The sequence below is a fragment of the Megascapheus bottae genome, chromosome 24 (assembly GCF_031878675.1).
Source record: "Megascapheus bottae isolate mThoBot1 chromosome 24, mThoBot2.hap1, whole genome shotgun sequence".
Lineage (NCBI taxonomy): Eukaryota > Metazoa > Chordata > Mammalia > Rodentia > Geomyidae > Megascapheus > Megascapheus bottae.
In genome coordinates this window covers 11,469,377-11,485,578 of record NC_143532.1, presented here as the reverse complement: position 1 = coordinate 11,485,578, position 16,202 = coordinate 11,469,377, and the positions used below count along the sequence as shown (strand labels likewise).

The 16,202-nt window shown below is 40.2% G+C and overlaps 1 protein-coding gene across 1 annotated transcript in view; it reads left to right on the top strand.

Moving 5' to 3' along the window:
• The window catches only part of Tango6 (transport and golgi organization 6 homolog), a 148,250-nt gene that overhangs the window by 33,944 nt on the left and 98,104 nt on the right, over positions 1 to 16,202 (top strand). The window contains exons 8-11 of the mRNA XM_090357379.1: positions 422 to 534; positions 2,150 to 2,326; positions 4,618 to 4,750; positions 6,779 to 6,967. Of these exons, the coding sequence (XP_090213505.1) occupies positions 422 to 534; positions 2,150 to 2,326; positions 4,618 to 4,750; positions 6,779 to 6,967 (612 nt within the window). The remainder of the gene's footprint in view (positions 1 to 421; positions 535 to 2,149; positions 2,327 to 4,617; positions 4,751 to 6,778; positions 6,968 to 16,202) is intronic.

Sequence of the window (16,202 nt, the reverse complement as noted above, 5' to 3'; positions counted from 1 at the left end):
AGCTAAGCACAAGCTTTACCACTGAATTTCAATATCTAGCCCCCTTGAGATGAAATTAAAATTTTCTATTTGGTAGTAATTGTTAGTTCTTCATAGCAGGCCTTTAAAAGTAGCACTGTTATTGTATAGATGAATGACAGGAAGATTAGGATACTTAGATGAAGCCAGAATTAGGAAGGAAGAGGTTAAAAGACAGGTTAAATGTGCCTGTTTTGTTGGACAGTTCTTTTGTCTGTGCATACATTGCCTGAGTGCTGTGTCAGCTAAGTGCTGGTTTCATTGTCATGTTAGGCACCCTTACGGCTCCATTGGTGTGCCTTAAAAAGAGAGCTGTGTTAAACCTAGACTGCATGTGTACTTTTGGATTCCCATGGCTTTGGTTTTGCAGTTGTTGCAGGTCTCACTGTGTCCTTTTTCCTAGGTGTGTGTGGTGGGGAATGAGCCTCTTCCGGTATTGCTGGATTCCCTGCTGCCCATACTGAGGATTCTCTTTTCACTCTACTGTTTTACCAGGCAGAGTGTTTCTCACTTAAGGTAAACAATCAACAGTACCTCATTTGCTTCTAAATAGAATCTCTAACTTGTTTATAAATAATGAAGTCTTGGCTTAGGCTACTTTTTATATTTGAGAATCCTCTAATTCTGCTGATATCGAATAAGAAAGAGGCTCATGCCTCTGATCCTCAGGAGACTGAGATCTGCGGGTCATGGTTCAATGCCAGCTGGGGCAGGAAAGCCTGTGAGACTTATCTCCAATTAACTGCCAGAAAACTGGAAGTAGTGCTGTGGCTCAAAGTGTTCAAGTGCTAGCCTTGAGCAAAAGAGCTCAGGGGACAGAGGCCCAGGACTCAAGTTCAAGCCCTACAACCAACATCAACATAAAAAAAAAAGAATTTTGCAGATCAAATGGGGATGGATGTAATTTTTAGAATGACTGACTTTCCTTAGCCTCTGTCATATACATCACACAGGAAATTTGTGTCTGTGTATAAACATTCACTGTTTGATCAGTGAGAAATCCAGCAATTATGTGACTAGGAAGGAGGAAATAGAGGATGGGTCATAATGATCTGTAGGAACTTAAAAAACAGGTTTGAAAAATCTGCTTGTGAATTATGAACTATCCTAGGATTTGGTGTTACTGACAGAGCGTTTAGAATCAAAGGATTCTCAATTATCCAGAAAATATTGTGTGTGCGCGCGCGCATGTGTGTGTGTGTGTGTGTGTTAGAGTTTAAGTAGAACCCAATTTGTACTAGCTATATTTTTGATATTTACTTTGTTTCTTTTTCCTGGTAATAGTTAATATATTTTCTAAAATCCTGTAGGATATAATTTTTGGTGTTTGCACACACGTCATCTGATGGATTCTAACAGCATTTTTTCATGGGATTACTGGGAATGCTAAATATGCATTAGAATGGGTAGCACAGTTCCTAGTAATAAGTGATAGGGTTCATTAGCTTGGTTGCTAAGCAGTGGAGGAGGATGCTCCGTCCTGCATACTATTCTAAGCTTACACCCTGCCTTTGGCTCTCTGGCTTCCAGTCTGCACATGGCAGTCAGTGTCCACAGCCACAGGGACAAGAAGAAATGCAATAGATGATGTGCCTTTGTGTCCATGTCATCATTACTCTGATTTAAAAAAAAAAAGTCCTCTTAGGGTGGTTAATTCTCATAGAAGACTAACAAGGACAATTAAAGCATTTATTTCATTCCTGTCTTGGCTGATTGGTACAGATCAGGAATTTGCATTATTTTGTTAGTGTGTGGTTTCTTAGTCCCACTGAGTGTGAGTGGTTTATCAGTGTATGCTTTCATTCACACTGTCTTCCACAGGCAGTATAGTATGCCTGTAATTAAGAAAAAGAGAAAAAAAGAGACATCACATGGGACTCATGTGCTATAGCAGGGCTGGTTCTAGAGCCAAGGATTAGTCACTCATTGAATTTCAGGATATTTGCATTGTGACATTCACAAGATGTGTACTTTCCACTCCTGGGTCTAAGTAGTCCTACTTCAGTAGTACTAAGCAATTGTGCCAGGATTTTGAATGCAGTGGAAGCTGACAGTCTTTCTTTTTTTATGTTAGCTTATTAGATGCAGAGAGTAAGATGACAAGTTCTTTCATAACTGTCTTTCCTGCCAGGTCATTGTGCCAAGACATCTTATTATGGATCCTGGGGAAATTGGAAAGGATGAAGGCAATCGCTAGCCTCAAAGGATTTGCAGGATTGGACAAAGCCGCGCCCTCTCTCCATCCTCAGTGCCAGTTTAGAACTGCCACCCGAGGCGGCATTATGATTATTATCAAAGAAGCCACCAAGTAAGTTCACACCCACAATTTAATTTTACCCAGTAGGCCACTCTGTGACTCAGCCACTAAGGGGCGCCGAAAGAGAAGAAACCAGAAACTCCAACAGCTGAGCTGATTGCTATTTATAGTATCTGAACCAAGTGAGAGTCTTCAACCAGTCTTCCAGGTTTTCTCCTAGATGCCAGCTAATAGTAGGCACAGTCACTGCAGCCTGGCAGCTCTGCCTCTGTCTCATAGGCCCACTCATTTCTCATAGCCTTTGCCAGGGAGTCAAAGTAAAGGGCAGCACATGTTCACCTCGACACAGAATAACCAGATTCTATTTCTGACTCACAAACGGGCGGGGTACATTCGTACTGAAGCTTATTTCTAGGAGAAATGTCTGACAGTTATTTTGGTGTAGTTCTATGATGAGGCTTTGTTTTGCGAAGGACTTGTTTTGGAAGAATTAATGAGTATTAGTGGACTGGATCCATTATTTTTGGAGTGGGTAATTTATATCTCTAGTGTCTTACAAGTATTTCATTTCTTTTTTTTTGTTTCATGAACTGAACCCAAGGTCTCATGTATGTTAGGCAAGTGCTTTCCCACTAAACAGTGCCCCTGCCTCACATTTCAAAATTCTTTTGAATGACCTCCAAAAAATGTGTATGTGTGTGTGTGTGTGTGTGTGTGTGTGTTGAATTCTTTCCATTTTCTGAGAGACCAGAACATGGAAACAATCTGGGAAGATGTTACTGTAGACCTAAATTCCTGTTTGTAATGTCTGATGTAGTATTTAACTGATCCAGTTACGTGATTGGATTCCACACTACATTTAAAATTAAAATTATTTTTAAAGATAATTGTCATATCTTGTTAATGTTTGAATAAAGTACTTCATTTTAGCAATCAAGATGGTTCATAGAAGCTTAGAAGTAACACTTGTTCATATCAGCAGTTCTAATATAGAATGTGGTAGAATAATCCTAAACTGGACATATGGATTGTTCATTCTGTATTAAGGCCATATTATAGCTGACCTAGTAGATAGAGATGACCTGACCAAGGAGCTGGTCTGCCAGATTTACTTTAATAATTGTACTTTTCAGTAAGACAAACCAGTATCTGTCATTTTTTTTCTCATTTTAGTTTGAATAATGCAGAAAGAGGAAAACAAAAATCAATCATGATTCTATTTACCGTTTATGTTATTTTACTGCTTTTCTGTTCCAGTTATTTATTTATTTATTGCCAGTCCTGGTGCTTGGACTCAGAGTCGGGGTGCTTTCCCTGAGCTCTTTTTGCTTAAAGCTAATGCTCTACTACTTGAGCCATAGCTGTTTTTTTCTGTGTATGTGACACTGAGGAATCAAACCCCAGGGCTTTGTGCATGCTAGACAAGTACTCTATTGCTAGGCTACACCCCCAACCAATTTTCTTTACTTTTTAAAAATATTTGTCTTAATGATATAATAACATTCAATCTTAGTTTTTCACTTATAAAATGAATTAAAAACAAAAGCCATAGAATCTTATGACATCTTTCACAAATTGTGTACAGTAATCATAGTATTCTTTTTAGAAATTCAGCCAAATTTTATTATTTGGCAATCACACTGAAACCAGCCTGCCTGCCTAACTGCTTGACTACCTGCCTGTCTGTCCTCTCACCCTCCATCTCCCTAGAACTCTGAATGTAGCCCAGGCTAGCCTCAAGCTTGTGATTTTCCTGGCTCCTCCCAGATGCTAGAATTACAGGCATGAACTAATATACCTGGCTGTTATATATTTCTTTATCTCAGCTAATGGGTTCATATGGGTTGACATTGACTGCATCTCCTCTCATGGTGATCACATCTTTTTTCCACTTTTCCCTTCAGTGGCAACTCAAGGGGGAAAAAAATCAAAAGTCCTTTAAAGAATATCCAAAGCCCTCTGGGATCTTTGAAGGCTTAATTTCTCTGTCTGTCCTGGGTAATCAGCATATTTGATAATAACTTTTATTCCTCCTCGCTTTTACAACTTACAAAATAATAGTAATTTTTTAACATCCATCTTGAAAGTCACTCCTTCATGAATCTTTTCCCACTTCAGCAAATGACCATGATAGATATAGTAGCCTAGTTTTAGAGAATAAATAGTTGTTGTTTTTGTTTGTTAGTTTGTTTTTTAGTATGGAGAAATAGAAAAAATAAGTTAAATAATTTTTAGTGATTTCTTTAGTGATCAACTATATTGAAATAATGTGTTATCTTATGAAATTTCAAAAAAATTTCAGTGGGTGACATGGCTAAGATAAATACTAATCTTCATTGCAGTGATGAAGATGAAGATGAAGCCCTGTACCAGAAGGTGTCTTCGGAACAGAGCCAGGTGGAGCATCTTGGGGACTTGCTGTCCCATTTCCAGGAATGTGGTTTGGCAGGGGACTTCTTCATCTTCTGTTTGAAGGTAAGAACTCCATACAGTAATTGATCAGCTTTAATTCTGGGCTAGTTCTGGGAAGACCTTGCATTTACAGAATTTCAGGTCCTAAAATCTGGGTCCCAGGTCAGGGAAATGAGCAGATGACAAAGGGTCTTGTGTGTTTTGTAGAAAGAAGAAACTCACCTTCAGTGGGACAGGTGGGGTCTAACTACTTTCCAAGGTAACCTACACTGAAATGTCAACATTAACAAAACCAAGCTATGATCTTGGAAAGGGTTAATTTTTGCTCTGTGCTGGCAGTATGAACTCTTTTGAAGTTAATAGCAGGTTTCTCAGCTATAGATAATCCCTTATCCTTGTTGCCTGTTGTTCTGTCAGGTATTTTGGAAGGGAGATTTACCAATTCTTCCTTTCTCACTCTGTAGCTACTTGAAACCTTTCTGGGTTTGCTTCTTAGTCCAGTGGTTGTGTTACCCCAGCCCCCCAGTCTCCCAGAGTAACTTATCCCCCATGATCACTAGTTGGTGACCTCCAGCTCTGCCTTCTCTACTCTCCCCCGAAGCCATTTTCTAGCAAAGAGAATGTCTTTGGAGTTCAAAGTTAGGTGGGTAGGTGAGCATACAAGGAGGGAATTAGGGCCATCATTTCTAGCACTTGGTCTTGGGGATACCTTTTTTCAGACTGTCCTGACTCCTTTGGACACCCCTATCTCTGTGACTGCCCACTCATAGTGTATTCCAAGGAGATATGTGCTTAATTTTATTTATTTATTTTTGTGTGTGGGGGTCATGGGGTTTGAACTCGGCCTGGGCTCTGTCCCTGAGCTCTTCAGCTCAAGGCTACCACCCTATCCTTGAGCGAAGCCCCACTTCCCATTTTCTGGAGGTTAATTGGAGATAAGAGTCTCAGGTCCTTTTGTGCCGGGCTGGCTTTGAACCTTGATCCTCAGATCTTAGCCTTCTAAGTAGCTAGGATTACAGGCGTGAGCCACTGGGCCCCACTTGTGTGTTTTTGTTTTTTTTTTTTTAAGGTAAAATAAGTTGGATGGGCACATGCCTATAGTCCCTGTGTGTATGCACTTGTACATACCTATAACCAGATACAAGAGACAGAGGCAAAAAGATCTCAAGTTTGAAGTCAGTCTGGGCTATATAATGAGTTCCAGACCAGTATAAGCTACATAGCAAGACCCTATCTCAAGAATAGATGGATGGAGCCAGGAGTTTGGCCTAGTGGTACAGTGCTTGTCTAGCATGCACAAAGACCTGGGTTCGATTCCTCCATACCACGTACATAGAAAAAAGCTGGGAGTGGTGCTGAGGCTCAAGTGGTAGAGCTCTAGCTTTGAGAAAGCCCAAGGACAGTGCTCAGGCCCTGAGCTCAAGCCCAGGACTAGCAAAAAAAAAAAAAAAAAAAGAATAGATGGATGGATATAGATAGACAGATATGAAAAGGCTCTACTCTAAACCGGGATAACTACCTTGGCATGATTGACATTTTAACCCAGATAAAATTTTTCTTGTGGGGGTTGTCTTGTTCATTATAGGGTACTTAGCAGCATCTCTGACCTCTGCTTCTTAAATGCCTGTGTTACCTGCCAATTACGACAAGCAAAGATGTCCTACAGACATTGCGAAATGTCCCCTGGGGAGGAAAATTACCAAGCACCTAGAGTGCCACTGCTTTAAGCTGTCAATTACTGTCTTAAAGCACTAATTGTTAGGGAACTTAAGGTTTCCCTTCCCAAGGAAATGTGTTGCCTCTTTCTCTCTCACCCCCCCCTTTCCTTTCTCTTTTATCTTGAGATTGATTCTGATTCTCACTTTGTAACCTGGGCTGACTTCAAATTGACAGACTTCCTTTCTTCAGATTCCTGAGTTCTGGGATTATAGATGTGTGCTACCATACCCAGTGAGTTTCTGACTAGGATGAGTAATGTTGCAATAAAGGCTCTTTCCTCATGTATTCCTTTCAAATAGTTTTCTGGATAGGTTTCTGAAGCTCTTGGTTTTACTGACTTTTCTATATCTTTTTCTTTCTTACTATTTCCAGGAATTGACTCATCTAGCTGTGGAAAAGGAGGCAGAGGTAAAAGCTGAGCCCTTCTCTAGCATAAGCCTCTTGGAGTTGGAGCGGAAGTATTCTCTGGTGGAAAGCCAAGAACGGAAGTTGGTGGTCCTGCAGTTGCTGGCTGTTCTATGCGAGAGAATGTCTGAGCAAATATTCACAAACATCACTCAGGTCAGTGATGTACATTTCCGAAGAATGTCCAAAAGTGTTGTTCAAGGTGACTGGATGATACCTCTAATACCTATAATAGTGTTTACTGGAATTTTGGTTGACATACGAATGAAACAAATGTGGCCAACTAAGTATGAAAACTTTCTAGGTGCTGAGGTAGTTCTCAGGCTCATAAAGCTGACAGAAAATGCCTTACTTATTTGTATGGTATATGTATGTCACAGGGCCTTTCAAATTTAGTTGCCTGAGATCCTTTGTTAAATTTTGATACTAGGCCACCTTTTTGATATTTTGCCTTAGCATATCTGCACAATAGCAAGGGCATCTTTATTTTTTCTTTTGTTAATGTTCCATGTGTACATAGGACCCTTACTTCAAACCCTGCCATCAAATTAAGTGAATAAAGGTCCATGTATATAAAGAATTCATGGGGTGCCGGTGGCTCACAACTGTCATCTGAGCTACTCAGGAGCCTGAGATCTGAGGATTCCAGTTTGAAACCAACCTGGGCAAAAAAATCTGTGAGACTTTTATCTCAAATTAACCAGCGAAAAGCTAAGAGTAGAGGTGTTGATCAAGTGAAAAAGCCAAGTGAGAGTATCAGGCCCTGAATTTAAGCTCTAGTACTGGCACCAAAAAACCAAAAAGAAACAAACAACAACAGCAGCAAAAACATAGAATGATTAGAAACTCAAATTTGAAAAAAAAAATTCTAGTAGGATAACTTTGGATTTTGTGGGACTTCTAAATTCACAGCTTTCTTCTTCCATAGTATTCTGTGACATTTAAGAAGTTTTTTTTAGGACTGAGATGTAGCTCAGTGGCAAAGTGCTTGCCTGCCAAATGCAATGTCCTGGGTTTAATCCCCTGTACCAAAAAAGAAAAAACAGAAAACAAACTCAGTTAAACTTTTTTTTTTTTTTTAAGAAATTTCTGAAAAAACCTGTTCAGGATTGTTTACCTTAGTGATTTCATTATCTGAAATTTGTTTGTACCATTTTTTAAAGTAGGAAGTGAAAGTAATAAAATATGGACACTACAGTCTCCTTATTTTACCAATTTACCAGAATTAGTTGGTGCCTGGCTGGTGCCTCATCCATTGTAAGATGGTATGGTTGTCACACTTAAATCTGATTCTCTAGCTCTTTGTATGGCTGTCATTGTCATTGCCTTCGGGTGTTGCTAAGCAGCATTTCACTATAGCTCCTGCTGAGAAAATTTGCAGTTGCCTGTCAGCTCTGACTTACCTTGCCTGGTTAATGAGAATTATGTTCATGATTTCTTTTGTGGATTCATATTTCTTCTCTCTACTGACCCCATGTTGCTCGGTAGGTGATTGGTTTGTCCTGTGTTGATAGTCCTTCCCTGAAGACTTTCTTTTTTTTTTTTTCTGTCTTAGGATACAAATTGAAGGGGAAATGGTCTAACAACTGATATGACTTGCTTTTACACTTATCTCCCTTTACTCCTAATTAAAGAACAATAAGAACCACAAGGAAATTTGAAATTGCATTTAGTAATCTTATTGTTAGTAATAATATTGGCATAATACACATACACGGATAAAGAGAAAGTTATAAGAAATTTAGTTCATATTATAAATGAAAATTTTTAGTATAAAAGCTATAAAATCAGAGAACTAGGGGAAAAAAACCATACTATTGATTTAACTGGAAATCTTGGTGTGAACTAATTATTAATATTTATTTTTAAAAAATAAATGTCAGCCTGGAGTTTAGCCTTGTGGTAGAGTGCTTGCCTACCATGCACAAAGACCCGGGTTCAATTCCTTGGTACCATATACATAAAAAAAAGCCAGAAGTGGTGCTGTGTCTCAAGTGGTAGAGCTCTAGCCTTGAGAAAGTCCAAGGACAATGCTCAGGCCCTGAGTTCATGGCCCAGGACTGGCAAAAAAAATAAATAAAAATAAAAAAATAAGATAAATATGTCCAGGCTGGGATTGTGGCTTAGTGGTAGAGTGCTTGCCTAGAATACCTGAAGCCTTCAGTTTAATTCTTCAATACCACATAAACAGAAAAAGCTAGAAAGTGCCATTGTGTCTCAAGTGGGTAGAATGTTAACTTTGAGCAAAAGAAGGCTCAGGATCTAAGTTCAAGCCTAAGGACTGGCAAAAAAACAAACAAAAAAACAAGGCTGGGAATTTGACCTAGTGGTAAAGTGCTTGCCTAGCATGCATGAAGACCCGGGTTCAATTCCTCAGTACCATATACATAGAAAAGCCAGAAGTGTGGTGCTGAGGCTCAAGTGGTAGAGCACTAGCTTTGAGGAAAAATCCCAACGACAGTGCTCAGGCCTTGAGTTTAAGCCCCAGGACTGGCAAAAAGAAAAAAGAGAAAAAAATGTTTAGAAGTAGACATGAGGCTCAACTTAGTAGAGTTCTAGCCTTAAGCAAAAAAGCCAGATGAGAACATTGATTTTGAATTCAAGCACCAGTATTGGCACAGTAAATATACAAATGAAAAGTAAATAAACATAAATAAAACAAAACAGACATGTCCTAGCACAGTTCACTGTCAAAAAGTAGTGACAGTTCAATAGCAATAATTGTCCTTTGTGCCAAGTTTTAGTTTTTAAATTCCATTTTCTTCCAAAAGAACTCAAATTTGTGTGAAATAAAGGATGACTCAAGGTCTGGGTTAGAAGTCTTACCTTAGCTTCATGGCAGCCTGTTGCACACAAATGCAAGGAAGCTGTCTGAGATTAATGGAGTCATATCAGGAGCCAGTCTGAAAGGGCTGCAATTAAATAGACAAGGCAATTGCAGCATTAAAAAGAATAGTGCCTTCCATGGATTAAAACACATCAAAGATATAAAAGATATCCTCTGAGGAAAAACCTCATTATGTCATCAAATAGGTAAAGAGAAAAAAAAATTTTATTTATTCATTCATTCATTTATTAACATACTCTAGTTCTGCAAGAAGGGTTTCATTGTAACAATTTCATACATAAATATGATGGATCCTGATCAGCCTCAACCCTTCTATCACTCTTCCTTATACTATTCCCTCTTCTTAAATGAATTTCAATACATTTCATTTCTCTGTTTTCATACATGCAGATAAACTGCTTAAACGACATTCATCCTCATTCTCATCTCTGTTATCCTGCCTCCCTCCTACTGTACTCATCCCCCATCTGAACCTGTTTTACTGTCCTGTCATTCTTTTTTTTTTTTTTTAGAAAATTGATTTAATATTTTAATCATCACTAATTGTCATTCTTTTTACGTGTGTGTCAGCATTGGGGCCTGAACACAGGGCCTTTGGTCTTATTTGTCTTCTTACTCATTTTTTTTTCCATTTTTTGAGCCACACTTTCTACCTTTTGCCACCTTTTTACTAGTTAATTGGGGATAACAGTTTCATGGATTTGTATTTGTCTGTTCAGGCTAGCTTTAAAGAGTAATTCTCAGATCTCAGTTTCCTGAGTAGCTGATTATAGGTATGATACACTGGTACCCAGCAGTACGCATGCACACACACACACACACACACACACACACACACGTGGTATGTATATATATATATATATATGTATAAATATGTGGTTTATATACACATGTGTGTATATAATACATATATGTATATATACACTCCTGAGTAGCTGATTATAGATATGAACCACTGGAGCTCATATATGTGTATGTGTCTTTCTGTTTGCCTGTCTGTCTTTTTGGTCAGTCATGGGGCTTGAACTCTGGGCCTGGGTGCTGTCTCTGAGCTCTTCAGCTCAAGGCTAGTGTTCTATCGCTTTGAGCCATAGTGCCACTTCCCATTTTCTGGTGGTTAATTGGAGATGTTTCATAGACTTTATTGCCCTGGATGGCTTTGAACCATGATCCTTAGATCTCAGCCTCCTGAGTAGCGAGGATTACAGGTTGAGCCACCAGCACCCAGCAGTATTTTATATTTTATTACATTTGCTTTATTATATATTAATCCATATTTCCATCCCTCTATCCATCTTATTTTTTCTGTTCATTTTTTCTGTACATTATAGTGCAGATATCAGTATGTGTCTCTTAAGTATTTCAGGGAAATAAACACTTGAGAAGGATTCTTACCTCCACAAAATAAATTTGAATCTAATCCCAATGAAAGAAATATAGAGAATACAAAAAAAAAATAACAGTAAGAAGCAGTCAACCGGGCCCGGGAGTTTGGCCTAGCGGTTAAAGTGCTTGCCTAGCATGCACAAGGACCCGGGTTCGATTCCTCGGTATCCCACATACACAACCAAGCCGGAAGTGGCAGAGAGGAGACACAACCAAGCCGGAAGTGCCGGAGACGAGACTGCAACAAGCGACAGAGAGCGAAAGCAAGCAAGCGGAGCCCAACCGAGTGGTGGCCGGAGCGAGCGGGAGCGAGCCGAGCCAGAGCCAGCGAGGCCGGAGCGAGCGGGGCCAGAGCAAGAAGGGGCCGGAGCGAGCGGGGCCAGAAAGAGAGAAGGGGGCCAAAAAAAAAAAAAAGAAGAAGCAGTCAACCAAATAGAATGAAGGAAAGTCTGCAGTACAGTTAGCTCAGAAGTGACATAGAGGGCCAGGAGCCTAGTGGTGGAGTGCTTTGCATGCATGAAGCCCTGGGTTCGATTCCTCGGTATCACACACACACACACACACACAAAGCCCGAAGTGGTGCTGTGGCTCAAGTGGCAGAGCACTAGCATTGAGAAAAAAATTAAAAAAGAAGTGACATAGAAAAGGAGCTGATCCTGAATCAAACAAGCCAATCAAATGAGCGATTTTTGTAACACTTTCGGACCTGGTATTAGAAGACATTAGAGGATATCTTATAGAGCATAATCTTACTATGGTAGTTATATAACAAAAATAAACTCTTATCTGTTAAAAGTGGATATGAGTAAAAGATTATGGATTAATGATTATTCAGTAGCATGTGTGGGAGGTGGCATGTCATCTGTGTGATGGTGCAAGAAGCATATGGGTCTGTGCACTGGTGAGGGGCCAAGTCCAAGTTTTTTTATGTTTTGTTTTGTTTTTTGTGTGTGTGGGTCATGGGGCTTGAACTTGGCCTGGGCACTGTCCCTGAGCTCTTCAGCTTAAGGCTACTACCCTGCCCCTGGGCCTGGGCATTATCCCAGAGCTCTTCTGCTCAAGGATACCCACCCTACCCTTGAGCCAAGACCCACTTCCCATTTTCCAGAGGTTAATTGGAGATGAGAGTCTCAGGTCCTTTTTGAACCTTTATCCTCAGATCTCAGCCTCCTGATTACAGGCATGAGTCACTCGCCACCCCAGCTTCACATGGCTTCGGCTTCATAAGACTTTTTTTTTTTTTTGCCAGTCCTGAGTTCAGGGCTTGAGCACTGTCCTTGGACTTTCCTCAAGGCTAGTGTTCTACCCTGAGCCACCGCACCACTTCTGGCTTTTTCTATGTATGTGGTACCAAGGAATCAAACCTGGGTCTTCCTGCATGCTAGGTAGGCACTCTACCACTAGGCCAAACTCCTGGCCAAACTCTGGCTTCATAAGACTGTTATCTTCAATTAACCACCAGAAAACTGGAAGTGGCACCGTGGCTCAATGTGGTAGAGCGCTAGCTTTGAGCTGAAGAATTTAGGGACAGCTTGAGCTGAAGAACTTAGGGAGAGCGCCTGGGAGTTCACGCCCAATAACAGGAGGGGGAGGGGAGAGGAAGGGGGGAGGGGAGGGAGGAAGAAAGGGGGTGAGGGGGAGGGTATGGGGTAGGAGAAAAGAAAGTTGGGATGTTTTTGATTAAAGACAATGTGTTGTTGAACACTTATGCTTACCATGGTAAGCAAACTACAGAGATCAACAGAGTAGGAGGGAAGAGATAGTAGATAAAAGAGAACAACAAAATCTGGGTGCTGGAAAGAAGCTGATTAGCAACTTGTCAAATTGGAAAGCTGAATGTCTGCATGGAGAGAAGTCAAGAAACAAACCACAGTACCTCAATAAAGCTGTTCAGGGTTTTGTTGTTGTAAGAAAAAGGAAAGGAAAGTGGGGGGGTGGATGAAGCAAGGAAAGGAAAGTGGGGGGGATGGATGAAGCTGAATGCAGAGCCTAACAGAGGTTGGTTATCTGGTTTCTTCTTCGTGTCTTATTTAGAGACAGTCTCTCCATATCTCCATAAATCCAGGGTAGCTTTGAACTTGCCATTTTCCTGCCTTAGCTTTCTGAGTGTTGGGGATTACAGGTTCACCACAATGTCTGGCAAAGGTTCAATCTACAGGGGAGTGGAACCCACTGGACTCAGAAAATCGGAGTATCAAGTTGAAAAATAGGAGCTTACGTTGAAATCCACATACTCAGCAATGAGGCCTTCCAGCCCCTCCACTCAGTTGTCAGCATTTTGGCAGCAAGTTCATACATCCCCATTAAGAGAATTAAGTGAGTTAATACCTGTGATGTTTTAAGAACAGTGCCTGGTAAAAAGCAAATACTTAATGTTATTATTAAACAGCCAAATAATTAAAAATGATTCTTTTGTAGAGTCAGAATCATGTGAGGAGAAATAAGTAGGACATAGCCATTTTTCACTATAAACCTTCAATGTGTGTGTTTTGGCAGGGGAGTGGGGGGGCGCTATGCAATAATACTCAAGGCTGGCACTTGAGCCACAACTCATTTCTGGCTTTTCGTTCATTAATTGAAGATAAGGGTCTCATGGACTTTTCTGCCCCCAGTCTGCTTCAAACTGAGATTCTTAGATTACAGGCATGAGCCACTAGCACCTGGCTAAACACTTTTGCTTTTAACAGGCTTCAGTTACTTTCCTATTCCTAGGGGCTAACAGCCCTTTTAGAATCAGGAAAAAGCCCAGCTGAGGATTAGAATTACAAGAAAGAAATCTGGGGAGTTTGGCAGCAATGACTCACACCTGTAATCCTTGCTACTCAGGAGGCTGAGTTCTGAGGATTATGGTATGAAGTTAGCCCAGGCAAGGAAGTTCATGAGACTCTTACCTCCAATTAACCACAAAAAGCTGGAAATGGAGCTATGGCTCCAGTGGAAGAGTGCTAGCCTTGAGCACAAAAGCTCAGGCACAGCACCCAAGCCCCAGGACTGGCAAAGAAATATGGGGAAAAAGGAATTTTATAGATGATAATACAAGATAGCTAGCTGGCCACCACTTGAAAGTTCACAGCTCTCAGATTTTTTTTTCTGCCAATCCTGGGTCTTGAACTCAGGACCTGCCCTTGGGCTTTTTCAAGGCTAGAGCTCTACTGCTTGAGCCAAACTCCACTTCCAGCATTTTCTATGTAGGTGGTACTGAGGAATCTAACCTGGGTCTTGGGGCATGCTAGGCAAGCACTCTATCACTAGGCCAAACTTCTGGTCCCTCATTTTTTTTTTTTAATACAGCCATGTAAAAATTCCTTTTTGAAAAAGTAGGGTCATACTGTTTGTTTCGTTACTTTATTTAAAAAAATTTTTTGCCAGGTGCGGTGACTCAGGCCTGTAATCCTAGTTACTCAGGAGGCTGAGATCTGAGAATCTCAGTTCAAAGCCATCTCAGGCACTAAAGACCCAGAGACTCTTATCTCCAATTAATCTCTAGGAACTGGAAAGTAGGGCTGTGGCTCAGGGGTAGGGTTGTAGCCTTGAGCTGAGGAGCTCAGGAACAGCACCCAAGCCCAGAGTTCAAGCCCCACAACCAACCAAAAAAAAAAAAAGTTAACATCTTTACATGTTGTACAGAGGGGTGGTTTTCATTCAACATGCTTTAAAGAATTATAAAGAGGAACTCAGTAATTTAGTGATACTTTGCTAACATTTAAACTAAATATAAACAAAGAATGTGTTAGAAAACTCTTTGGAAATGAGGTGGTAGAAGTACCAGCTCTTTAGAAAGGGTTAGTACCTTTAACCTAGTATAAATAAGGTCTTAGGGCTACTGAGAGTGGTGAAAATCACCACAGCCAGCAGTATTCCTTTGTGTTAATAGAACATTTAAATAATTCTTCCAGTTTCCTGCCTTGCTCCAGAAGACAAGTGTTAACAGGCCATTCTCCAGGCTTTAAGCTTGCAATAAAGATTCTAGCACAGCATGTGATTTGTCCAGAGAGTTAAACATGCAAGCTTGCATGGTGTTTAGAGGCTTATTATGACCTATCTCAGCTTTCCCATTTTCAAAATGGTATCTCCCTTTTGAGCCATTAATCCTAAATAGGCATGTGTGCATGTGTGCGTGCGTGCCTGTGTGCATGTGTACCTGCTGTCATTTATTCAAAGGTATTTCTACTTATGCCAAGCTCACTTAAAATGATGCTGACCAAATTAATTCCATTTAAAGCTTACTTGTTAGCCAAATGCTATATAAAATTTTGTATATGAGTAATCTCTTTGTTTATTAACATATTAGCTAGGGGAAATTTTATTGTGATATTTCTACACATGTATAAAATGTATTCCAAGTAGCCTCCCCAACTACCCTTCTCCTCAATTCCCTTCCCCCATTCTAATACCATTTCAACAGGTTTCATGGTTCTACTTGCTTGCTTACCAACAATCCGTTTTAATCATATTCATCATTTTACTCTCATTATTCTAATCCCCTCTCCATAGTGCCTACTGCTCCAAAAAAGCCTGTTTCTCTTTCCCCTCCTCCAACCCCCTATTGAATAACAGCTTTTATTGAAGTTCTTTATACTGTTTTTATATATAATTGCAGTACATCTCTCAAAATTATTTTCCCTCTAGGTATGAGCCACCAGTGCATAGCAAATGGGAGTTTATTTTTCTAGAATAATTTTTAGCAAAATTGAGCGGAGTGCACTTTTATATACCCTATGCTCACACATTCTACACTTCCCCAGTATCACATTTCCTTCCAAGACCCTTGTTACTTTTTTTTTTTTCCAGTGTGTTCTCTTTTGCATTCCACCACTAAACTACAGTCCTAGACCCCTTTTTGGTGTCTTTATCACCTAAAGTTTATATTAGGATTCATTCTGGGTACAGCCAATGGGTTTGGACAAATGTACATTAACTCATATCCACCATTATAATGCCCTATAGAATAGTTCCAGAAATCCTGTTTAATTGTCCTTCTCCCTAACACTTGGTGACCCATTGTCTTTTCATATTGTTTCTTTCCATACTTTTGTTTTGCCTTTTCCAAAAATGCCATAGAGTTGGGATCATACAATGTGTGACTTTGTGTGTGAGTCTGTGTGTGTGCACGCACACACACACACACACACACTCTTGAGTCAGTACTAGGGCTTG